General features: G+C 37.8%; 2 protein-coding genes across 13 annotated transcripts in view; both read right to left on the bottom strand.

Annotated features, from left to right (window-relative positions):
- Positions 1–601: 601 nt before the first annotated feature.
- Positions 602–8,595, bottom strand: ARL6IP1 (ADP ribosylation factor like GTPase 6 interacting protein 1). The gene is made up of 6 exons (XM_037153110.2): positions 8,466–8,595; positions 6,261–6,394; positions 5,669–5,788; positions 3,392–3,509; positions 2,729–2,813; positions 602–2,301 (listed from the first exon to the last, which is right to left on the bottom strand). Exons 1-6 carry the CDS (start codon positions 8,502–8,504, stop codon positions 2,183–2,185), a joined length of 615 nt encoding a protein of 204 aa, XP_037009005.1. The 5' UTR covers positions 8,505–8,595; the 3' UTR covers positions 602–2,182.
- Positions 8,596–15,052: 6,457 nt separating this feature from the next.
- SMG1 (SMG1 nonsense mediated mRNA decay associated PI3K related kinase) overlaps positions 15,053–26,313 on the bottom strand; it is a 144,795-nt gene continuing 133,534 nt past the window's right edge. For all 12 annotated transcript variants that reach the window (XM_053672170.1, XM_053672169.1, XM_053672173.1 and 9 more), the window contains 9 exons: positions 25,435–25,572; positions 23,712–23,864; positions 22,409–22,588; positions 21,272–21,499; positions 20,412–20,623; positions 20,149–20,255; positions 19,157–19,336; positions 18,969–19,075; positions 15,053–16,284 (listed from right to left, as the gene is read on the bottom strand). In XM_053672170.1, coding sequence (XP_053528145.1) covers positions 16,207–16,284; positions 18,969–19,075; positions 19,157–19,336; positions 20,149–20,255; positions 20,412–20,623; positions 21,272–21,499; positions 22,409–22,588; positions 23,712–23,864; positions 25,435–25,572 — 1,383 coding nt within the window. In that variant the 3' untranslated portion in view covers positions 15,053–16,206. The remainder of the gene's footprint in view (positions 16,285–18,968; positions 19,076–19,156; positions 19,337–20,148; positions 20,256–20,411; positions 20,624–21,271; positions 21,500–22,408; positions 22,589–23,711; positions 23,865–25,434; positions 25,573–26,313) is intronic.

Genomic DNA, 26,313 nt, shown 5'->3' with positions numbered 1-26,313 from the left:
AATAGGATTGAGCATGGTCTGCTTATTAAAATAAATGGCAACCATGTAAACAGTGAACTGGCATTAAATCACCTCCTAAAAATGTTTCAGCACAACTCCAAATGTGACCTCCTCTCGACATTTAACTCTGGGATGACAGGACCTCCCCTGGAGGTGATGCCAGGGCAAGTGTTAACAAGGGACTTTTGCTGTGGCCAGAGCTGGCACAAGGGTAGGCAAGATGGCTTCAGAGTAAAGCTAACCGAGACTGGCCCAAGATGTAATCACAGGTGTGTGGTAGAAATCCAGCATTACAAAGCATCAGGAGGTCACCTATGGTGACTTTGGGTTGAGACTTCCCTTTTCTGGACATCTTACCAGAACAAATCCCCAGAAGGCCCCAAAGAAGAATCCATACATTTTTTTTTTTTGCAGGCATCAGTGGTCTCAGAATTTAATTTGATGGAATCTGTTCCCAGGACCCACTAAGTATATAGAAGGTGAGGCCCAATGATAAAACATACAATTTGAGTTCTAATGTAAAAAAAAAAAAAAAAATCCATCGGATCCATAAATCCACCCATGTAAATATTGTATTGGCTAAGGTAGAAAGGACACAAAAAGGGATTCCAGCTTTTATTTTTCCTCTTTTCACAAAACAAAGAAATATAACAACACAGGATTAAAAACACAAAAGTAGTTAAATTGGTAGACCATGTATATAAGAAAAAAAGATCCAGATAAGACAACAGGCTTATTTACAATGAGGAAACACATGTAAATTAAGGTAGCTTGTAGTTTTCATATGAAACATTTAAACAATCATCAAACATATGCTACATGAGTGCCACTGTTTACAGCAATGAAGGGGAGAAAACACTTATTTAGGGACAGATATACCATACCACAAAGTCCAGGTTTTATAGCATCAGTGCAATAAATTCACAAAACTATATTACAGCTAATTAATTAGAGTTTAAGACCTGTTCCCAAATATGTCACATTTTTGGCCCTTAGAGGTTCATTCCACAGACTTCAACTACTCTAAACTTGTAGCTACTGAGAGGAAGAATGACTCTAAGATGCTTTCCGAGAGTTACAAAATCTCTACAGACTCAAGGCCATCCATCATCTCCCAAAGTCTGCTCTCACCAACAGCCCTCCTATTCTTCAGAGGAATATTCAGGGAAAAAGTCAGATGCCAGCATAGTCACCACCTCCTAGGCCAGATCTATGGTGACCACAGCAGCCAACATTACCATAAAATGAGAACTGAAAAATTAGTAGGATAAGATTATGTTGTGCTGAATCCTGATGGAACACAGTAAGACTTTTGTCCTTGATTAGCTGGTCTTGGAGTAAAAGTCATAGGCACAAGTCTTCATCTCTTCTGTACTTTAGTTTTAAACAGCTGAAATCTTAAATTAAAAGTATGCTAAAAATCCTAAATGCAAGCTTTTAGAAGCTTGCTATTAAAAAACCTTTTAAGGACCTACTAACCTGAACGCTAAGTGAAAGGGGACAAGAGTTCTAAGCCTGTCATATTCCCCATTTCAGAGGAAGAATCAGTATTTTCTACAAATTGCTTAAGTTTTACACAATGGAGAAACCAACATATACTAGGGCATGTATTATTTTCATTTTATTCTATGAGGATTCTTCTCCCATGGCATACAAACAGAATGAGGAATGAATTTTCACTGGTTTCTTCATTGGAAGTGGTAAACTTGGTCTCTATGTTCAGGAAACCAGACAGCTTTCTAAGCAGACTGTGGAAGGAGGCAGTAGAACCAGTTTTTTGTAACCACAGACTGCTAACACCTGTATCTAGCAAGCAAAGATCAACTCGAACAATTTTCCAAAGTTACTGTTAACTGTACTAAAAAGTGAAATCCACCACTATTTTATTTTAAAGGAAGCTGCCTACAAGAATTCAATTAACCCTGGGTAAGAAAAATCAAAAGTTGTATTCATGAGTGAGTTGTCCATATAAGGCCAACTGATGACAATGCACCCAGATACACTTGATACGAAGATACTATGTATAAAAGCTTTGTGTGGCAAGTCTGATTTTCTAGTAACTAAGGGCAGAAGGAGTGAGAGCAAGGAGCTACTTCTGTAACACTTTAGTATCCAGATAATAGAAACTGTTCCCAAGGACAATCAATATACACACCATTAATCACACTAAATGAAGAAGGTGTTATTCATTTTTCTTTTCTTTTTGCTTAAGAAGCTTGTTCATCTCCCTTTTGGCCATTCCAATGTACTTCGAAATGACTCCATGTTGGTTTAGTCCAGGAAGCATCAGTAAGAAAGTCACTTAAAAATAAACAAACAAAATTAAGGAGGCAGCCATTCACTTCTTAAATGTTATTACCTGCTAGAGAAGGTGGTTTCCCAAACTATTAGGCATTCTAATGGGAGAAAGAACTATGAAATCCATTACTTCTATTGATATTTACCTCTAGAAACTTCAGCTACCACAGCTCCCAACCTCAGATGACACACACTGCTCACATTTTTTACCTCCTGCACATTTCTTTCTACCCTGGTTATTATGTTCTCTGGCTTAGCTTCCTGCAAGACCATAAGCTCCCTGCCAACAAGGACCTGAGTTTTATTAATCCTTTTAGACTCCCAGTTCCTTGTTCAGTGCCTTAAACTTGGTAAGCATGCACATATTTGTTTAACTAAGTTCCAGTTAGACTTCACTGCCCAGGATGTACCTGTGTCCTCAAAGACTTACCTATCAGGTAGGTCAGAAGAAGGTTGTGGACCTGCTGTCCCACCCAAGCAACCGCAGCAAGAGAAATGATCATGGTCATGAAGTACTAGTAATAAAAATAATAAGAATGTATCAACTCCTCAAAACAGGCTAAGAAGCATAACTTTAAAAGGCTGTTGCAAAGGCTGGCAAATGATTCCATTTTTATTACCACTTTTCTTTCAAAATACTTAGTATCTATATACTATATAAAACCCACAGAAATCTCCTTTAGACCTGCCTTATAGAATTTGGATACACACCCTCCTAGAACTACTGTAATTCTATATTTAAGTTAAAGTTTATAACAGAAATTATACTACTCTTACAATTAATAATGCCACATAGTAACTTCATGTCAAGCTGAATTAAAATACTTTCTATGTCTTTTACTTTATTCCTGTAAGAAAAAAAGAAGTATCTCACCCCACTAGAATATAAATTAAATGTAAAATATAATTTTAACTTCTAGTAACTCTGTCTAATGCAGTTATGCATTATGAATGTACTCAAGAGGAATTAAATGAATGGATATCAAAATATAACTTCACACAAAAAGGCTATCATTATATTACAATGAAGAAAAACTGACTGAATCAATCTTAAAATTTTGCTTTACTTGAGTAAGTCAAAACAAAAAAGTACCATTTTTGGCTTTTCTTCCTTTAGTGTGAAGAGGCGTTTCCACCAGCCCACAGCTCTGCGTCGAGTTTTTACTAGACTGCTGCAAATTTCATGGAACCTTTGCTGCTGCTCAGTGGTCCTAAAAACATAATTTCCCCCTTAACTATAAGCAAATCTCCATGGTAAACAGAAATACACCATCCTCTCATATTTAAAAAGCTATCTTCTAGAGAAAACCTAAATAAAAAATAATGATTCATCATTATCTTACAGAGGTGAAAATGTTCTTGTACCATTAAGACACCCTAGATGGCACAGGAATAAGTTCTGAGATGAACATATCTGTGAGTGTGCACATGTAAAAGTAATTGTACTCTATAGTGCTCGAGCCACATTTTGTTAATGACAGTAACAAAAGACTCATACTACTATGGGCTGCACAGAAATCAGCATAAATTAATTTCTCTACTGCTATATTATTTTTTAGATTCTAGTGAATCCTGGGTTGTAGCCCACCAGAGTCCCACTATTTTGAGGAAGACATGAAGTTTCTTCAAACAGCTCTATTTGAGCACTTTTCAGTAAGATAGTAACTATCAGCATTCATAGCATCAATACCCTCAACTGGGCTGCATACATTTGATGCCAAGGCAACAGCAACACACAACCACAATCTTAGTGCCACTGAGAAATACTATAATCACAAACCAAACAGCGGTAAAACTACAACGAGATCCTCCAATAAAGCCCTTTTCTGCTTATAATTTTTTGGGGGGGTTCTGATAGAAATTGCCATTATACTGTCTTTGCTATGTGGCTGTAATAGCTGCAATTATAAAGCAGGCCTTGCACTGGGAGATATATTGTCTTCTCTTTTCCAGTTCTCATCCCTGTGAAACTGCAGCAAGACACAGTAGGAGGATTCTACTGAGCCCTGGAACTTCTTGCAAACAATTTGACCTTCTATGTTGCTTGTAGTCAAGGCTGATTATGGCTATCAACAGTGTTCTTCCTTCCCCACTGCTCTGTCGATAAGACCAAGCCACCTACTGATCACCATGAAACTCTGATTTCAGAAACAGTGTTTGTTTCTGAAAACTTTTCTCCAGAAATTATGAATTAGCAGATTAGAATGCCAGCTGGCAAATAAAGTCAAGGTCAGAAGTTGATTCCCTTTGTTAAATTTTTACACTATGTGATTACAAACTTGCCGCCCCCCCCCCGAAAGCAGCATAATTCATTACTGCATGTGAAAAACAATTCGATTCAAAAGATATTTTCTAATACTCACCCATTCTGCTATGGGGGAAACATCTTTAAATAAATATAACTAATTATCCCATAACTAAGCAAACTCCACCAAAACATCTGAATTTTTCTCAAAGATCCAAGGACTTAAATTTGAAATTCTTCCCTTTAAGAATTATTTGATAATTTGCTATTATCAGGGGAATAAAAAGCTAAAGGCACAAGTAGACTAATCAAATTAAAAGAAACAACTAAGAGAGAATAGCAGCTGGGAGGAAAAAAATCTATTCTGACTCCCAATTCTGCTCATTTGGATGAAAAGTGAGAAATGCAACATTGCGGAGAAGTTAAAATATTTTAATATGATCCATAGCCACTTAACTATACCTTGGGAACTCAGTAAGTAACTAATTCAAAGTATAGTATAAATGAAATCAACAACCTACTTGTATATACACAACTTGAACCTATTCTGAAGCACTTGCTATGCATTCAACTACCACTGTACTTACTGCCTCAATGTTCTCAACCTTAAACCAAGACCAATCTTAAAAATCAAAATAATTCACAGCACCCAGAACAGTACTGAACATAAAAGTAGACATTCAATAAAACAGCTGCTAGATAAATGTACAAAAATCTACCAGTTACTGTTTTCATATCCATTCAAGAGTAACTTGTAAAAGTAATATACTTTCTTAAATATTAATGAAAATAAATATAAAATGTAAATGAACTTTTATGGAAAGCTCATGAGTTCTACAATCTTTGATAAAACATTACCTAAAAGGAAACTTCACTTCAATAAAAAGATCTAAAAAGAAAAAAAAAAAAAGTCCAAATAAAAGACTATAAAGACCTACGGAGATATGTAAGTATTAAAAATTTGTGACTTATATGTGAAATGGCTAAAATATTCTTCATATAAAAACAGTAAGTCTAACCTGGAGGTAACTGATGCTTAGCTCTCTGTGATAACTACAGGGTACTAATCACAGCCAACAGGGTAACTTCTCAGAAATTAGAATATCAAATCATTATGCCACCTACCATTTATTAGAGCCAAAAATTCTAGGCGCTAGAATGGGAACAAAGTAGTCAGCCAAGCATAGAAACATAACAAAACAGGAAACACCGGAAAGAACAGATGGATCTAAACCGTAGATGGTCCTGTTAAAAAAAAAAAATTAATAAAGGTTAAAAAAACATAGCCATTTTTCCTAAGTAACGATGTTTATTCACTTAGTTCTCTAGTTCTCATAGATGTTACTTGCCCTTTTCAATCTAATTTTCTCACAAGTGGTTTTCTGGAAGCTTCATGACATGACAACATCATAGCTGGAATGTAAATAACAAGAGAAAAAAAGCTCTTTGGGGTCTTCAATACTTTTTAGGACTGTAAAGTGTTCTAAGGCCAGCTGATAAGGCCTCTAAGGCCAAATGGTTTAAGAGTCACTGATTTATGTTACTGAGTTCACATAAGTACTACAAATTCTGAAAACCAGGCAAACTTCTCTAAGAAAAGGCATTCTTTACCGATTATATTTTACAAAAGACTTAAGACACTTCCATAAATGGAGGCTGTTATTACTTGAGCCCTTATTAATAAGCACAATGTTAAGTAACTGAATAGCTCACTTACAGAAACACCAAAGAAACCACACCGATGATGGCAGGTGGAAACCAGGGTCTTTCCCATCGGAGGATTTTATCAGCCATCAGCATCACCTCTCCCCATCCTTGCAGCTGCTCTTCCAGACTTGCAGTCTCTGCAGCCTACATATGACCAACATTTAAAACCATTTTACTACTCTCAACATTTCTGTTATTCCTAGAGAGTTAAAATTCTTCTAAGCCACCAAGTACATAAAATAGCTGTTAACCAAATCACTATTTTAAACATTAGTTTCTAAAAACTACATTTTTGGTACCAGTGACATGAATCGATGACAGAAAAAAAACTATTATTTAATGGTCACCTTCCGCAACTAAGAACCAGGACATTCTTTTATGTAAGATAGGGATAATTAAAACCTATTTTACAATTAAAGAGTGGTTAACTAACTTTCCTAAAGTTATATACTATCAAGCACACTACACAGATCACTTTATATTTGCTCACTTCAGGTGGTTGGAATTGATCTGTTGTTTTGTCATATCATTGATTTAAATCCCCACTCCTAAGTCCATTAGGTAAGCCTCTCCTTGAACTGCACTCAATTTCTAAAATAGCTCTTTGTGTAATGGAATCATTTAGATGTTGACATCATTTGCACAAGTAAGAAAAACTACTTTCATCAAATTATATGAGGCATTTTAAGCTCAATATATATCTCCTCTACAGTGCTTCTTACACTTAAAAGGACATTATGATTAGACTTCAAATTTCTCTGAAAAGCTGACAATTTGACTTCCAGGATGAGCTAATGTAGCATAAAGCCCTTCAGCCGACTTTGGTAGAGGGAAAAGAAATTGGAACAAAAAATCCACATGTCCTTATAAATGACGCAGGAAAACATGCAAATAATAGGGAACTACAGTGCTATCCGTGCCACGCTGATCACCCAGGTGACTTCAATATTTCTGACTTTATATATCATACTTAAATAGTTAAATAAAAGATTCCTATGTGAAAGACTATCTAAGTGTTTTATATGCTTATACTTTAATCCTCCCAACAAGATAAAAGGTGTTGTTACTATCCTCATCTTACAAATAAGGAAACTGAGATACACGGAGGTTAAAGATCTGAATAAAGGAAATCCAAACCAAGGGCCTTGTTCTCCTTAAAGTTACACAGCTGTGCTGGAAAGAGTATTTGAGCTCCAGTCCAGGACCTGTCATTTCAATAGCTGTGGGAACTCCAGCAACTTCTTTGTGCTCTTAAAAAGATCCGGGCTGTAGAGAGGGTAGTGGTGGGGGCGGGGGTGTGTGTGGCAGGTCATGCATTTCTAAAAACGAATGCACACACAACAAAACTGCCGTGCAAAGTCCCCGAATTCCTTACACCTGGGTATTGGAAATCGAATATCAAAATCCAAAAGTTAAATTCTTTGCTCCTTCTATTCACGGTGGTTGTGGTGTGTGACCTTGCCTTTTCCTGCAGAAAGGCGATGGAGAAAATGAACGGATTTTTATTGGTTTTTGCCTTGAGCGTGCTGTGAAATTCGTAATGAGGTTAAATTTGTACACCTGTGATACAACCTCATTTCGGTTCCTTAGGACCCCTGCTTATCCTCAAATCGTCCTGTGACTCCTAGACTTACAAAATCCAGGCAAACGCCTGGACCTCCCATTGTCCTTCCAACTGGACCCCACTCCCAGTTCTCTACGTTGAGAACTGGCTGCCTCTGCCGTTTTAAGCTGTGCCAGCTCTTACAGAAATCCTCGGCAATCCCCTTTAATCCTCCACACCTGCCAAGTATGGAGAACGAGAACCGAGGGCACCCCGGTTAAGATCAAAACAGAGAAATCCGGATAGGACTGGGGCCTAGGCCCCAAATGCGCTCGGCAGTCACCTCGCGGTCCCCTGCCCCAGGCTACACCCAAGACTTGTCACAGTCCCCCTTTTCTTACTTCCTCCTCAACCGGTATTCACGATAACTGATCGTGCGCTTCCGTCGCCCTTTTCCCAGGGAATGTTAGGGGTTGGCACGGCTAGAGACATCCAAGCAGAAGCTACCCAAGAAGCCCGAGGGGCAGGGATCGTCGCCGGCGCCTGGAAACCGGGAGAGGAGGGCCGGGGAAGCCGCGGACTACAGACACGAGGCCCCAGCTCCGCCCGGCGGAGCCCTCAGAAGTACAGAGGCCCCGCTCGGTTCTCTCGTGACGCCGCGCCGGCACTCACCAGCAAGTTGGTGCTACGATTATCTCCCTCTGCCATCATCCCCAAGGTGCCGCCTCACTGAGCGTAAGCCAGCCTCCTCAACAGCCCTGCTCGGAGATCAGCACAGTATCTCCAATGCGACGACACACCCAGCAAACCGCTTATATAGGCCGGCCGCCTTTCCCGACAGCCCCCGCGAAGTCCGTTGGTCATTGGGCAGATCAAACCCAAGCTTTAGGGGAGTGGGACCAACCGCTGCCCTGCGCAGGGCTTGAAATCGAGGTCAAAGGAGAGAGAGGCGGCTCTGGGCTGAGGGGGCGGAGACAGAAAATGACCAATCAGTGGCCAGGAGATGTGCACGGCCCTGCTCAGGCCTTTCGAAAGCGGTTGAACAGCCGCAGCTCCGCGTTTGGCCGGGCTTTAGTATCCCCAGCATTGGACGCCAGGTTATCTCTGTGATCTTCTGCTGAATCTCAAAGCAGCTAAGGAGACTCTGAAATTTAGTTCTCGAAGAACTAAGCCACGCAGTATCAGACAGAGACGGGCATGTTTCCCTAACCTTGCTGTTGCCCTAGGTGGCCCTACCTTCTAATCCCTGCTGTGGCGCCCGGGTCAGCCCAGATTTGTGACTGCCACTGGTGCCCACCTCCTTACATTTTGAGCTATTTGTGTGAATTTTCTGCATTTTTTCTCTTCCTACCCATTAGGAAAAGGCCTTAGCTCGATTGCGGGGGGCGGGGGGGGGATAAGGGTCCGGGCTTAGTTTGAGAGCTCGTGAAAAATGCACCGATTTATAAAACTGGCTTATATGAGGGTCTTTCTAGGGCACTTGAGTTAGGAAGCTAGGAGCTTCCCCTCCAGAAGTGCTGGTTTGGACATTAGGGATCATGCTGAAGAAAGATGTAAACCCTTTTATGAGCTGTGGAATTACAAGCAATTTAGAATCTAGATGAACCGTATTGAGGCATTTCTATGTCTTTTTCTCTCCGGTATTAACAAGTGCTTTGCTTTTCATTATTCAAAACAAAATCATGCCAGATGTTCACCTGGTCAGATGTCTGTTCTACGAAAACTTACCAAGCTTTTAACTTACAGCTTTTTATCCTTTTATACTCATCTATATTACACCACTGGATTTAAATGTTTTAAAATCATTCCTTAGAGAACTACCAGCTTCTTAAGAGTTCAAAGAAGGCATAAAGAAGTGTGAGTGAGTATAGCTACAGAACACAGAAAGCCAGGGGTGCAGGAGCATTATGTCAAGAAAGGGTAGTGTTGAGAGACCTGGTTCTTCTTGCCCATTCATGTAAAGAATTACAGATCAGCACATCTATTAGCCTGCAATTAGGGTTTATTGGTGATCGGTTCCCATGGAAGAGAACGGACCTAGGTAAGGTGGGAGACAGGGTGAAGGCAGTAGGTTCAGGCACAACAGGGCAGTGGAAGTTAAGGGCAGCCGGCTGGGGTGGCAAGCCCCCAAAGGGGCCTGAGGCCAGGCAGCCAGAGAGCCAAGAGTCGTTTGTTCTGAGGACTCACATAGTTGGCACGATGAACGTAAAAAAGTTACATATTAATTGACAGGTTAATGTGGTGTCAGCTTCCCCAGGGAGGGGAGGGTAAATGTGGTGTCATCTTTCAGGGGGAGGGAAGGGACCTGACTACCCAAATTTAGGTATACGTGTGGGGCTCTGTTAGCCCAATCTTTCTTACTTCAGTCTCCATTTGTTCATCCTGTGAAACAGATAACGTGACAGGAGGCAGTTAAAGTTGGGGTAGTTACCCAAAGGTTTTTATGGGCTCTTTAAGCACGAGGGACTCCCCTGTAAAACAGATAGTGACCAGAGGCAGGCAATTTACCAAAGTTGTCTTATGGGCTTCTTTGGGCACCGCAGACCTTCTTCTCTGCTTTCAGGCCTTGGGATGAATACAGTTTCAAAGGCTATCCTTCCCAGATGGTGGAAACAATACAGAGAATTTCAAGGACTTCCCTCCTTGTGTGCTAACATGTTTGTTGTGATGGTGGAACACCTCGAATACTACCAGACCAGGCTCAGTACTGTTAGTGGGTGAGACAGGACTCCCTCCTCCTCCCTGTCTTGGTTTACTATTCATTTTACCTAAATGCCAAAAGGCATCCCTGGCAACCAGGATGATAGATGCTGGCCAGTAACAGCAGCACAGTCTGAGTTCTTCCTTGCCTCAGAAGGATCTTCGAAAAATAAAACACCTGGATCACATATAAACACTTAATGGGGGGGTGCTTTGCAAGGGAAAGGGACCCTTCAATGAAGTCCTCCCGTTGGGAACTATTGGGTGGAAAATAGGTTATGCAGGTAAGATGCAGCAAGCTGATCTAGAGACCCCATTCTGGGAGACATGAAAGCTATGAAGTTTGAGGGCCAGGTCCTTCTCTACCTCTTCAAAACAAAAAGGTCCCAAATAATCAACAGCTACGGAATTAGTGAATATACTGAGCACTGAGCGCAACATTTTGCTATTGGCATAGTAATACCATCCACTTTCAAATAAGAGGCCAGAGTTATTATTAGGCTTCAAAAAATGGCCCTTCTAAAAACAAACAAAAAAACCTCTGACATTTCTACTTTGGGAAGTACTTCTAGTTTTCACCCAAGTTCCCCTATGTACAATTTAAGAAGGAAGACTTTTGAACACCAACTTGTGAAATTGAGGTAGGTGAAAAAAATGGAAGCAGCTCAAGCAGCAGGTTCTCCAGACTACTTTTGTTTAAGAAAGGTGTTCCCAGAGCTTCTTCAACTTCACAGCCCAAGAGCACTGCTACAAGGTTTCTATGATACTTTACAACTAGCCTAGTTTAAAAAAAAGAAAAAGAAAACCTATCCTTAGTGTAGCTTTGAGCTTTATTTTTGTGCTACAAAAACAGGATGTTTCCTAACATGCCAGGAGACAGCAACAAATGCAATCTGACTTTCACACAGTAAAGCAAACTGGGTATTTTAATTTTTCTTCAGGCTTTATACCCCTGGAAAAGTACATGTGAATAATGTTCTACAGTTTTAAATACAAAATTAAGCCTAATTTTATGTTAACTCTCACTGAAGTAAAATTCTACTGCTGTCCAAAAATACTTTAGAACTTTGAAGGTAGAAAAAATTATTTTAAACATTTTTGGAGGTATTGATGCTTTAAAAAAGCTATATTGCAAAATTACATTATCTGGCAACTACTTTGACCAATAAATTCAGAGCTTATATGCTATGTCTTTTAAGACTTTATTTTTTTTTGAAAAACAGGTATTTCATACAATCTTTGCCATGTTAATGCAAATATGCACAAAGTAGGCATGTATTTTTGTTTTCCAAACAATGCATTTATGAACATTTTCAGGAAGCTGGTGTGATTTATTCAACTTTTAATCTTAAATACAATCACAAAATTATATCCATCAGAAGGCATTACAACCTTTTGTACAGAGAAGCCACTTTAATTTATACAATGTTTACTAGGACAAGGAAGATTCAATTCAACTCAATTTGCTCTTATAATAAGGGTAAAGTAAATTAACAAATGAAGTATGATGTGGCCACTGACATTACAGGTGGAAATAAGAGAAATTTAAAACAAAAGTAACTGACACAAGAACTTAAATAGGAGCTGAAAGTGGGACTGTCAAGAAAAATTATCAGCCTGTTTTGAAAGAAAAAAAACATTCTACAAGTCTGCATTTCAGAACATGCAATTCCTTAAGTTTACCATCTTCAAAACTTAAGCTAATTGTATGACATTTTTACATTAGCACAACCAACACCTTTTCCCTAATAAACCCAGTCAAATCCCGTAAAAAGCAAAAGACTCTAAGCAGTTCACGTTGTACAACTTAACCCTTGGACCTATAAAGCTGCTCTAAGAGCCCACTTGCCCATTTGTAAAGAAGGGATAGCGATATTGTTACCCGGGCCTAAAAAGTAGGAAAAGTGCATAAACCCTTAGGGGAGATAATACAGTGAATGTCCCCTTCCCCAGTGTTTGGAAAATTTTGTAATGCTAGTTTTTCCCCATAGGAGAAATCTTTCTAATATAACCCAAATACTTGAAACAGCTACATTCTTCAAGTGACCCTTACAGTAGTATCTTCTACCTCCTTGATTTGGGGTGGGAGGGGACTTCTAGCTTTAAATTTCTGGCATTTTACAAGCTCAAAAAGAGAACTGAAGGTGACTGTTTTCATATTTATCTAATTTTATGTAAAACAAAGGTATTTAATGTGCTAATAGTAAAGCATTCACTGATTTTTGATGTAGATGAATAAGGACCAACAGGCTAACTGTAGGTGTTTTCTTTAATTTGAAAGGAATTGGAAGAAAAGAAGAACCAGCTCCTTACTGCCAAAACAAGCCCAGAATAATTACAAACATGTGGAGGAAAATAGGCCAGGAAGACTTTTCAGTTTAAAGTACTGCCTATAATACCCCAGACTTAAAAGAACCTAAGATTGCACATCAACTCTAATATTTGGCTGTACTTGCATTGCCCTGCGTGGTATTTTTTTTTAATGGCTCTTTCCTTAAATTTCACACATCAGAACAACCACAAAACAATGCAAAAAAAAAAGGGACAATATTTTAAAACTACACACTAAGCTTAGTTAATAGAGGCAAGTATTAAGGGCGGAAATGATGGAAGTTTTTCTTTAACCCTTACCCTGAACCTGGGGTTTGGGCTCTTAAAAAACAATTTAGGGAAGCAGATCAAGAGCTTGATTACCAGTTCTCAAAGAAATCTTACATATCTCAAAAACAACTCACCACAAGTGTCAGACACAAAAGAATCTGAATAACCATCTAGCAAACTATAAGAACTCATGACCAGAAGTAAAGAATGTTAAGACATACCAAAGAAATACAGACAGCGCCATAAACCATGAAGCTCCACAGCCCTGCAGAGAAATCAACTAATATTCAGGCATTTCTAGAAAATTAAAGGCAATAAAACACTTAAGATAAACTTCAATTTCCAAGGGTACGCTGAATTAGAGGTTGCATTATCCTGTACCCTCTGAATCTTAGAGAAAGAGCGAAGAGAGCCAACCCCTGGCTTTCCACAGGTGTTTTGTATCATTAAAAATGTCTGACTTCAGAGGCCCTGGCTCTGCAACTCGGTTGGTTGGAGCACTGTCCCAATACATCAAGGTTGCAGGTTTAATCCCGTGGTCAGGGCACATTTGAGAACCAACCAGTGAGTGCATAAATGGGTGAAGCAGATCTATGTTTCTTACTCAAATAAAAATTTTTTAAATGTATGACTTCATAACCACAACATTCTGAACTTTACATTATTTTAAAAGATAAAACCCAAAATACAGCCCTGACTTCTAAATCTGCTTTATCACCAGGACTTTTTTACCCTTGATTAACTCTCTGTTGAGTTCTCTTACAACGGTTTAAAATGGCAAGGCTACTTGCCAAATGACCAGGATGCAGTAGAGGGCAGCTTTGTAAAGAGCAGTTTTGACCCATCAGTTATTCACAACTGCCCCACAACCAAACGTGTATGTGCCACACTATTCTCTGAGGGACCATTTTTAAATAAAAGTGATGGATAATTTACCAGATGCACATGTTTTTGATATAAAGCTATTTTGGTTTTGCTTGGATAAGGTGCCAGGTCCCTCTGATGCCTGAAATTCACAGGCAGTAAAATCCACCTATTTCATTTATTCTCTCTACCAAAGAGGAAGCAATTTCTGAGTACTACTTACAGGGACAAACTAGTATGAACTGGTTTTTATTTTGATGGAAGCTTTTCCTTGTGGCAATGTTGCTGAAAACACTTTAATCTTGAGGAGCAGAGGTAATCAAGTGATGAATGCAATAGCTCCCACAGCCTCTAGGAAATAAAGCAGCTTGCAAAACACAATATGGCATTATTATTCCAGATAGGTTGTTTTGATTGTGAAAATAAGGTTCAAAATGAATGAGTAAAATTTGATGCACTAGGTTCTTTATCTTGATATTAGACACACACGGGTATTAAAAAATATACCACCTTTCTTGCAACATCTGTCAAAGTACTAAAAAAGCACTGATACTGAAATGCATTCTTTGATGGGTATTTAAAGATTAGAGATTAATGTGGCAATAAGAATACAGAAAAGGCGAGAGCTATGTGGAATTTTTCCTTAATACCTTTCAAGTTTGTGAAGATTGGCAACTAGAAATTGATCACAGTCCTAATCTCTAAGATGCAGAGAAAATGGTCTCAATCAAGATTTTCATTGTAGTCTACTTTATGTTAGTGAGTGATTTGTAGAGTCCTAATCTGGATTTTATTTTGGATCAGCAATTGAGTTTACGGTCAGTATAGAAATGCAATGCTAAAATTTAAGAAAAACTTGATCATGAATTCACTATCATGTATTACTAAACAGCAAACTATTAAAATTATGTAAAAAGAAAAGTACTTTCACAGACTAATTTAACTTAATAAAAAATATTGGTGGTTCTTACTTTTGCTGATGTTTCATGTACATATCCTAAAATGCCAGGTAAACTAAAGCCCTTCTAATTTACACCTTGTAAATTAAAAGTATCAAATGAGAAAACTGAATTAAAAAAACATTTCACTCTACCTCCAAGAACACATCACTTTATTTTTAATCTGTCATCAACAATGTAAAACTCTTAATAGGTACTCTATTCTGTTTTTTTTTTTTTAAGGTAAAAAGATTACATCGGATTAGCTACTTTTATGAAAGAAACTACAGCAATCACAGAAGAGGGGAAATTTGAATGACCTCCCAAAATGCACACTATAAGCAAAGGGGAGTGTACATGAAATCAAATGTGTTAGATTCATTACTTCTGAATGCACAGTGACAATTCTGCAAACTGTACATGATAGAATCACAGAAATGACTTAACCAGAATTACATTTTGTATGTGATCATCAGGCCTTCAAACAATCCTTGAATTTTCCATGTTATCAGTAGTTTTGGAGAAATTTCTGTTTATCACTCCAAATATGTTATGTAACAGCATCAAGACAGAAGTATATGAAATATAAGGATTGAACTAAAAGTGAATCTGAAAGATGGCTAATCTGTATCAGGTAAAAGGGGAAGGGTAGGTGGCAGGATTTGGGGAGAAGCAGGATGAGTGGGGTTTTTTTCCCTTTATTTCAGAAGTAAGTTCTTCCCATGTAGTGTATCTGTTACATAGCTCTCCATTTTCAGTCCATTTCTGAAATTCGTATCACATAGCCTTTTTGTACTTACTGGTCAACCCAACCAGCACTGTTGCCAGGCAACAAGTGTTACACGAGAATCTGAATGCATCAAATCTTCCTTGGCTGTGATTTCTTCGCGGCCCCAGTTTTCTCTGTTTCTGAGCGGGGTTTGTTTTTTCCTGGATTGTACACACAGGGTCAGGTGGAATGGAGTTCCAAATCACTCTGTGCTCCGCGGCATCCCGATTTCTTTCTGCAGCTAACCTCCTGACATGTTTGCAGCTGTTCTGAGGCAGAAAGACAATCTCCGTGTTCAGGCGGTGAGCTTGCTTTCTTTTACCCTTGACCCTGGGGTTGCAGGCCATGGTGTTGGGCGTATCCCTGAGTGCAGCTGCCCTGCAGGATTCACTTCCTAGCGCACCGAGATTTCCTAGGTTTCCTCAGAGTAACCCCCAGTTGCATCACCACCGACTGTGGTGTGGCTTTGGATGCCTGAGGCTGAGTTGATTCTGGTGGATGTCTGACCTCGCTTAACCAGACTCATCTACTATCTTGCCATTCACACCCAGGCTGTCCAACCTTCATATAGCTGAGCCAAGTTATCTAGATTAGTTGCTTCCTTAATGACATAGTCAACCTGTGAAAATAGGCAGTACAGTTATTTAAAAACATTTAAAACTTGACACAGTTCATATATGAGGAATACAAATCATTTTAGAGTAAGTTTATAATCACCCAAATTAATTACTCAAAAGAAATATAGTTGCTGTGGTGGAAAGGTTAAGTAAGCTGAGCTTCCCTCCTAATTGCACAGCTTAGAAGATGGACTTCTGGAAAGCCACAACCCCTCTGAGCCCCACTGACCCCACAGCTGCTCCTGGCATTAGCATTTACAGTCACTGGGGAAATGCTTACATGGTGTATAAAGAAAAGTGCCTAACAGATTCTGGAACACAGGTGGGTGCTCAACAAATGTCCACTGATTCTGACTCAGCTAAACTGTCTTTTATTGTAAGAGATACGATCATCTCTCGAAATCCACAGCATCCATCAGGGTCCAATTATGTGCATGATATGGCTAAATTATAACCTTTACTAAAAATTGTGTGCAAAGAACTCTACCCTTAACCCTACTCCTATGCCCCTTAATTTAGTTTCACATAAAATGAAATAATTATCAGAATAAAAAGTACAACAGCCAAGCCTCCTTTAAAAAGATGAACAAAGACCGGGCTGTGTGGCTCAACTGGTTGGTGCATTGTCACATACATCAAAAGGTGGTGGGTTCAATCCCTGGTCAGGGCGCATATGGGAGACAGCCGATCGATGTTCCTCTTCTCTCTAGCCCCCCACTGCCCCTCCCTCCCTTCCTCTTCTTCTTTTTTAAAATCAATAATAAAAATACCCATGGGTGAGGACTTAAAACAATAATAATGGATAGTCATGAAAGTATACAACCCAATAACCGATGAGAAAGTTTCTGAAGTAAAGGTACTGACTAAAAGCATCGTGCCAGATTTTGACAAACATGACAAACTGTTTCTTAAGAGTGCCTCTTGACCAAGGAAAGTGTAAGCTCAGGTCCTATGCAGTAATTTAACAGTGTTTAAATAAAAATACACCTCTCCTGCTGATGTTTAAATTGAATTGTGAATCCCAAACCATTTGAAAGTAAAATATTCAAGTCTCAAATTTTTACAGAAAAAAAATTACATTTGTAATGGAGAATTCAGGAGGACACCGCCCTTGACCAAGTGATCTAACTTGTGTCAAAGATGGCACAAACATATGTCACTTATATAAAATTCTGAGGACACAAATTCCTTCCAAAAATGCTGATTCTGAATCTAATTATAAGAAAAATACTACCAGCCCTGGCTGGTATGGCTCAGTGGATTGAGTGCTGGCCTGTGAACTGAAGGGTTACCAGTTCAATTCCTAGTCAAGGTACACGCCTGGGTTGAGGGCCAGTCCCCCAGGTGTGGACACGCGAGAGGAAACAGATCGATGTTTCTCTCACACATCCATGTTTCTCTCCCTCTCTTCCTTCTAAAAATAAATAAATAAAACCTTAAAAAAAGAAAAATAATATCAGACAAATACAAACCGGCATATTCTACAAATCAACTGGTCTGGACACATCAAAAAAGCCAATGTCAAAAGAAAAAAAAGGCTGGGGAACTGTTGTAGACATTAAAGAAGACTAAAAATAGAACGAGTGAATAAAATGCAGGATGAACCTTGATTAGATTTTGTATGGGAAGGTAGTGATGGTTTAATTGGAGGACATTTTAGGATAACTGGAAAAATCTGAATATTGCCTGAAGGCTGGATAAAAGCCAATGATACCAAGATGAAATAACAAAATACTGTAACATCACTTTGTTGTTGTTATAACAACAGAAAGCTGATGTTCCTTGAGTTGATAGTTACATAATTATATTGTGGCTATATTTCACAATGTTTGTTTAGGAGACATGTGCTGAAGTATTAGACATGAAATGTTATAATGTCCACAACTATCAAATGGCTCTGAAGAACTGTGCAGCACACACAAAGTGAAACAGGTGTACGAAAACATTAACAACTGGTTTCCCAATTCTGAGTAGAGTACACTCGAGTTCCTTTATTTCCATAGATTGGAAAATTTTCAAAAAAAAAGATGAGGAGAGAAATGTTTCATTTTCATATTTATATGTACAATTTTAATAAAAGTCATGAGAAAACTTCACAGTAATGACTTCGGACAAACTCACGTCCAAGAACACTTACAGATGCTACTCCTCCACCTAAAATGTCAGCCTCGGTGTACTTGAAACCTTCAGATAATCCTCTTTAAAAAATACAAATTAGAGGGTCAAGTCACACTTTAAATTTCTATTAAAAGAGGGCTAGGGAGAAAATAAGTGTTAATAGAGTCAGAGTAAAATGATGAATATTTGATGATTATAGAGCTGTTGCTCAAAATCTTCTGAACCCTAAAGTCTCTCATTTCTTTTTTTTTAAAGGGATTTGGTTTTTTTTTTAATATTTATTTTTAGAAAAGAGAAGGGAGGGAGGGAGAGAAATATCAGTGTGTGGTTGCCTCTCATGCACCCCCTACTGGGCCCTGGCCCACAACCCAGGCATGTGCCCTGACTGGGAATCGAACCCACCACCCTTTGGTTTGCAGACCAGTGCTCAATCAACTGAGCCACACCAGCCAGCACAAGTTTCTCATTGTTTGATGACGCACCAAAGATATGAATGAGAGGATCTTTAAACCTATAGTTTCAGCAGCATTTTAGTATGTGCTTCAAGGTTTAAAAAATGACCACCTACCTGTTCAGCAACTGACATCCTCCTATTTGGATCAACATCTCGGCCCTCTAACTTGGCTTTCACTCTCTTCCACACACTCACTGCATACGAGTTTCTCTCCTGCACAGCTGTGAAGCAATGGAAACACATGCGAGTCAAACCACCACTCTGTATGAAATATTTAAGGCATCCTTATTCAAACAAATTACCTTTCCCAGTTTTAGGGTCTCTGACGGCCTTTTTAGGACTACAAGCAACACTCTTGCCGGTTCCGGGAACCGTGCTTGGTGGAGTATCTGCCGAAGTAGCAAGATTTTTCTGAATTAGCTTCCTAGCATTTTGTGACATGACATCAGGCTGAGTCTTCTGGCCAGTGTTGCTTCGGACTGCTGCAGAGAAAGAGCGGGTGGCTCAATTTACATGTAAACAGAAAAGTGGAGGAACATAAAGAAGAGACAGCAGAGTGACTCTCTCAATTACCGACCTCAATGTACAGCCTCGAAGACAAATGATTTTACTAACTTAAAGTCCTTATTCCTTGAAATAGAAATTGTCTTCCTAAAAATACAACCTAAACATCTAGACACTGAGATACACATTTGTACAATGGGGCTTCCTAGCTTGCTGTGGCATCAAAAAACTATAAATATCTCAACTGTCCAAAAATACAAGATTTAATAACACAGAATGGCATATTATATTTGGCCAATAAAAATAAACAAATTTGGCCACTGTCATTTTAAAGATTTCTTAATGACAGGGAAATTATCAATATTAAATGGCAAAAGGCAACAAAACTCACATTCACAGAATACCAATTTGTGAGTAGGTGTGTGCATACACAGAGAAGTCAGTCAACAAACACAAAGTAGTTTTACCTCAAATTAGTACAGAAATACAAAATATTCTATTAAATATTTTTTAATTTCCCTATATTTCATAAACAATTTAAAGAGTATTTGAACACAAGATATTTTTACTATCTCTCTAGGTACTTTTAAAATTAAGCCAAAATTTGTTGTTTTGCATATGACAAAATTCAGGGAAATCCTTTCAATAGGTGATGACTATAAATATATTAGATACTTATAGTATAGATAATATAAATATATTAGATGCTTATAGTATAGATAAACATCTCAGCTTCCATGTATAGATGAACAGATCAAGATTCAGGTCTTTTCAAACAGGGAAGTCCTACCTGCAGCAAAGGAAGGCTGATAAGTAGCAGATGACGTTGGACTTGAACATTCATTTGTTGCATCGGTGATTAAGGGTGATGCAAAACTCACTAAATTATTATAGATACTGAAATACAAAATAAAATGGCTTACTTATAAATGCTTTATCAAATTACTATTACAAATATGCAGACCGAAGAAAAATTAGAGAAATAAACAAAATTTAATTACACCAGAAATTTTTAATTTACATTTTAAATTTAGGCCAGAAGGGTGTTCTTACCTCTGACTTTGTGTTTTCAGTTCTTTCAAGGTGGGAGTTATTTCCTGGAGCATTTCAACATGTTCTTGACTTCGAACCTGACCCATAGCTTGGACTAACGTAAACAACACTGTCTGAATGTTGTCTTGCCATGATTTATATTCACCCAAGAACTGCCGAACACTGTTCTCATAGGGAACATCTTCACCATCTGCCAGAGCAGCTTCTTCATCCTAGAACCCATATATTAATGATTAAGAAAAAAAGAGTATTTGTGTTAGTAATTACTCTTAAAATGGTCACCTTCTGAAGAACAATAAGTGCTTTTCAAATACCAATGCATTTATTTAATATGCTTATTACCATTAAAGGCCTTTTCTGTTAGAATCTTGTTTCCAACACAAAATAAAAATTCTAAGTAAAATAAATCCTAAAATTAAATTATTTACTGTTTTGTAATAATAAATAATTTAGCCTTCTTGGGGAACTGAGTCTCATTATCTAGATTACGTAGGATACTAGAAAAGAGAGAGAATTTTTCAGTCATTTTGGAGACAAACTCTATGAGTATGGGGGATAATGATGAGAAGAAGGAAGAGAGTTTGGAGATCTAAACACTCTGAGACTAAGTTCAAGTTTTAGCTCCATTACAAATGATGTGACTCTGGTGAATCAGTTTTCTTAAGCCTCGCTTTCTCTGTGTACAAAATCCAAATACTACTACCTGCTTAAAAAAAACAGTTGATGAAAACACAAATTAACTCAGTTATAAATTGGAAAATGTGACCTGAGAAAACTGTTTTGTTTAGGTCATATAAATACAAATATTTGTAATTTTATAAAAGGGGGAAGTAACTGTGTATCAATGTTATTAGCCTTACCTTAGCCATTGCTTTCAGGAGGTGTTTGACATCTCCAAGTGGCCGGTTATGACCAGTGAGCACAGTCTTTATATTATCAACCAGGTTCTGAATTGTTTCACAGACTGTTTCTATCTGTTGCTCTTTCTCTGTCTGAATTGCTCTCTGAGCAGACATATCCTGGGTCAGCTGTTTATGTGCTGACAAAAGCCATTCAGAGCTGCCAATAGGATGTTCGAGACTAGTGTCCTAAACAGAACAAGCATTTGTTTGATTTTAAGTGTCAGTTGGAATAATATAATTCTTTATCATCATCAAAAGGCATCAGTAACTCAAGTTGACACAAAGAATCTCCACTTCCAAGTCATGAATTACCCACAAAACACTAATTTAAACAATATATGAAGTACAAGCTAAGATTTTTAACTTTTCTGCATAATCAATCATACATGAAATAAACACCTAAAGTTTAAGATCTAAGAAGTATATGAAATAACAAAGATGACCTACATCCAGGACCCTAAATCACTCTTAAAAAATTATTTATTTTTAGAGAGAGGGGAAGGGAAGGAGACAAAGAGGGAGAGAAACATTAATCAGCTGCCTCTCACATGCCCCCAACATGCAATCCAGTTATGTGTCCTGACCAGGAATCAAACCGGCAACCTTTAGGTTCACAGGCGGGGGTATTCAGTCCACTGAGTCACACAAGCCAGGGCCCTAAATCACTCTTTAAAGTGAAACTGGAATTTCCTGATACACATCCTAAAGCCTGCCCACAAAATATAAACACTAAATATGTCAACTTGGTATTTTTGGACCCAATTCACTTGTTCAGTCAGCATTCATCTTTCACCACCCCTCTATGCCTTGCTACCCTACTTCCAGTGCATCCGAGTCATTTCCTATACAGACATCTCCCTCCTCCTGCCTGAAACTCCACAGTACTCCGAGAATACTTTCCATTTTTTCATTCATTGTACTATCTGTTTGGGCTAAGAAAAGACTTAATCGTCATTGTATCCCTCAAAATATTTTATATACAGTACACATTCAATAAATGTAAGTTGACCAAATACTTTGATTTTGAGGGGATACACTGGTCTTATCATTTTAATCACCAGTCTCTCTCTACTCCCACCAAGAATCAAAACTCACCACTCTCTGTAATAAACGAAGCTCTAACTCAGAAACGGAACTGTTGAACTGGGATGCAAATGAACACATTTGCTGACACCGTTTGATTAGCTCAAATAATGCAGCGTCCAGGTTTAAGGCTTCTGCAGTTCTAGTTCGTAAACTCTCAAAATGAATGATATTGCTGCAGAGGAAAGTGACCTGTGAAAAGGCAAAAGAGGAATGGGACCATTCCAGAAAAAAGGAAAAAGTGCAATTAATGATACAAAATAATACTACCCATTCATTTCCAGAATTCAGGACCACAACGGGTCCTGAGAATGTTCATCGTGACTCTTCTGAAACCTAATCCTTATCAATTATGGCCTGTAAACAAATGCACATTTTTGGTTGTTAATGCAGTTAGGCCTGAGGTGGCCAAAAGCACCTAGGAATAATTAGGTATATGTACCTCCTGCATGACTCTTTTTATACAAACACAAAAAAATTTTATTCTAAGAGATAAATGTTATCATATTCAGCTACAACTTGTGCTATGTTCACATTTCAATTTGGAAGGTTCCCTTTATGGTTCTACTCCTGCCTATCTTTACAATAAAGATCACAGAATGCTAACTAGATATTTGAAAATATTAAGCACATCTTTAAAGGTAGATAACAGAATTGTGATTATGTCCTTAAATAGTTCTTATCTTTACAGTCACATACTGACATATTTACAGATAAACTTATTTAATATGGGGTATTTCCACTGTCGGATGGAAAGGAGGAGTAGGAAATACAGAGGAAATCAAATAGGACTTAAGATGATAATTTAAACATTTTGGTCATAGGTGTATGGAATATGAAAATCATTATATTAGTTTAATGTTACACCTAATTGAAAGTTACATTAAATTTTTCGCTTTTGTCCTCCCTGACCCCTTCTGTCATAACAAAGTTAAGCCACCACCCCTGGCAGAGCACTAGGTCATAAAACATTTTATTGCCATGTGGAAAAAATAATACTCAAATCTTTAGATCACCTTAAATTACATATAAAGAAAACCTGAGATAAATATGGAATTAAACCCTTTATCTTCCAACAGAGATTGAGTCCACTTTATCTTTAACTGGGAGGGAGCAAGAACCCAGGGAAATAACTGGTTGTAGTTCAGCCTAAGGGATGTTGCCCCCAACCATAGCCTTCATTGGCCCCTCCTCCCAGAGCCCTGTGAACTAGAGGGTGGGCTCTCATGCTACCCGAGTCATCCAAAACATAACTTCCACTCAGTTATATTATCTTGCAACTCAAAACAAAGATGGTGTATAAGGGCCACAATACCTGACTTGCTCTTTGGCTCTCTTTAAGGACAAGATTTCTTCTTTCAGCTATTGTTGCTTCAAAATCTTGTAGTACAGGTGCCAATGCAGGGTTGGCACCACCCGCCCACTTGAGTCGCTGCTCAATACTTGCTTCAAGTGCTGCTAATTTCTCCTATAAAAAGCCAGGAGAATGTCAGTGAATATTTGACACTCCTCACTTCCTGTCTATAGAGCATTTTGTATAAATATGAGAGATTCAAAACAAGCAGGATGGGGCATGTGTAATTTAGAAAACATCTTTAACAGTCACCTTTTGGAATTCATCTTGATTTCACTTTAAATGTTTAAAGCTAAACAAGTCTGGGGGGTTAAGAAATGGCTTTTAGTTTCCTGTCTTAAAATCTGCAGAAGGAAGTTTCATCTTCATTTTTAAATGGTCTAAAACAAAACAAAACACTTGGTACCTCCTGTACAATATGTGCTATTTATAAGAAAATCTGTTATACTTTTGATTGTGAAAAATAAAAACCAGATTCCCAGAAATTCAAAAAATTTTAATAGTAGAAACCCATCTAGATTATCTTAGGATGGATGGTTTTATATAGTGAAGATATTTCATTATTTATTCAACTTTTCAGGTGGAGGAAATTCACATTCTTTCTTTCCCCTGCTTCTCTCCCTTTAACATTCCCTCAAATCAGAAAAAAAGGAGAGCAAGAGTTCATTTTCGTAAGTAAAAGCTAGAACTAATAGCTGTAGAGAAGAGATATTTCGATCTTCAAAGAAGTGAGCTCCAGAAAATGTTCATTAAAAATTTTAAAAATATTACAGAAGTGATTATACTTGTTTTACACTAATATTAACTTACATAAAAGAAAAATATCGATTACTAAGTACATAAGATATAAGGATACATAAGAAAAGATATATATAACTATGTAACTATCATCAAGACCAGTTTATTTAAAAAAGAGAGCAGAGATTAAATATGTAGCTAAAAGGACAAAAAATACAAACAATAATAATAGTTTGTAAAAATATTCTGCTAGATATAATAAGCAGTATAAAATTGCTTATGTACATTTCAGGAAAAAAGTAGTGCACTTTGTCATACATAATGTGCTCTCATGTATACGGCACACCCATGTTTTTGACCCAAACTTTCAGGAAAAATAAAAAAAATCTCTCATTTTAATTTGTAATTAAATTATTTATTTATATTTTACAAATAAAACCAATCACTGTATTCCAGGGTATTATTTTCCATACAGATACCATTATTGCTTTCTAGAGTTATGCTTTTAACACATAAATATAAATAAAGAATTAAAAACATTTAGGTAGACACAGAATTAGTACTACCCATGTATAATGCACATCCTTACTTTTCCCTCAAAAATTTGGACAAAAAAGTGTGCATTATACACAGCAAAATACAGTATTCAAGTTTTCCAATTATTAAGGTCCATTTAACATGTAAATGCATGGTAATTATCAAATTCATTAAAAACCTAAAATATTTAGTATGCCTATACTTCTGGTTCAAAATATACTGCTTCTATAAAATTCAATTACCTTGGAAGGTAAGGAAAAAAAGATGTAAGTTAAAAATAAAAGTGAGAAGGGGGTTATGTTCCTGTGGCTTAAATGCCAAGGACAGGCACTTCATTCATCAGAGTAGGTTTTCCTAAAAAGGTTATTCCTATTAAGATGTGCTGGAAGGAAGACCTGATAAAACAGACCTGAACTGTTGCAATTGAAGTTTCAATTTGGCTCAGAGTATGGAGTTTCTTTTTCATGCTGGTTAAGATGGCAGACCGAGGGGGAGGTGTGACTGACATGGCTTGTGGTCTGTTGATAAGGATATCTTCATGCTGCCACTGTTCAAAGAAAAACAAATGTAATAAAATCAGGAGGAAAAAACCTTTAGATAAACAAGTAAGGGGAGCTGTGAGCTGAGACGAGGCGAGGGTGAAGACAAAGAAACCCAGCTGCAGCAAAGTGGAGTGGGCAGGAACAATAACAGCAGGAAATGTTACAAAAGAATCACAACCAGGAGAAAATTCTGAGGTAGAGAATGGGTGATATATTTCTTAGCTCAGTGACATGCAACACTAAAACGGTAACTCTGAAGACGTTTCCTAGTCCATGTAACAGCCTAGTAGTACACACTCCTCCTACCCAAAAGATAATCTCCAGTCAAGAGGCTGAAACAGGTGTGGTAGTGGGGAAGACTGTCCAGCATGGAGGCTGGCCAAGTGACTGAAAGAATTAATGGCAGCAATCACAAAAGAAAGAATTCGCAAAACAGGGAACCTAGAAGTGACAGAAAGGGGTGGGCAACTATTCAGAGAGTATCAAGCCATTTTGTGTGTTGTAAGGAAGGTTCCAGAGGGCCAAAGGGGATATTTGGACAACAATTTAAAAGTTACACATTGTGCTTAGAGTTTAAAAGGTGTTCAGATAAAACTGAAAGGATTTTTACAAGATTTCCCCTACAGTTGTCAATTTTTTTAAAGAATAAACTCCAAATACATGAAATAAAACTTTTTAGCATTATATTTTTAGAAGTAAAAAAATTCCAAAAACACATCCCAATGTGCTAGAGAGACTTACTAATA

The sequence above is a fragment of the Artibeus jamaicensis genome, unplaced genomic scaffold (genome assembly GCF_021234435.1).
Source record: "Artibeus jamaicensis isolate MK-2021 breed Jamaican fruit bat unplaced genomic scaffold, CSHL_Jam_final contig_729, whole genome shotgun sequence".
Classification (NCBI taxonomy): domain Eukaryota; kingdom Metazoa; phylum Chordata; class Mammalia; order Chiroptera; family Phyllostomidae; genus Artibeus; species Artibeus jamaicensis.
The sequence above is the reverse complement of the archived record's forward strand: the minus strand, read 5'-3'. Positions and strand labels throughout refer to the sequence as shown.

Bases quoted from the DNA above. Each gene is read 5' to 3' on its own strand.
- ARL6IP1 (XM_037153110.2), bottom strand. From the start codon at position 8,504: ATGATGGCAGAGGGAGATAATCGTAGCACCAACTTGCTG. The intron at 2,814-3,391 runs GTACTTTTTTGT...TTTTATTACTAG, and splicing joins AGGAAGAAAAGCCAAAAATG to TACTTCATGACCATGATCAT. The intron at 2,302-2,728 runs GTAAGTCTTTGA...TTTATTTTTAAG, and splicing joins TCTTCTGACCTACCTGATAG to TGACTTTCTTACTGATGCTT.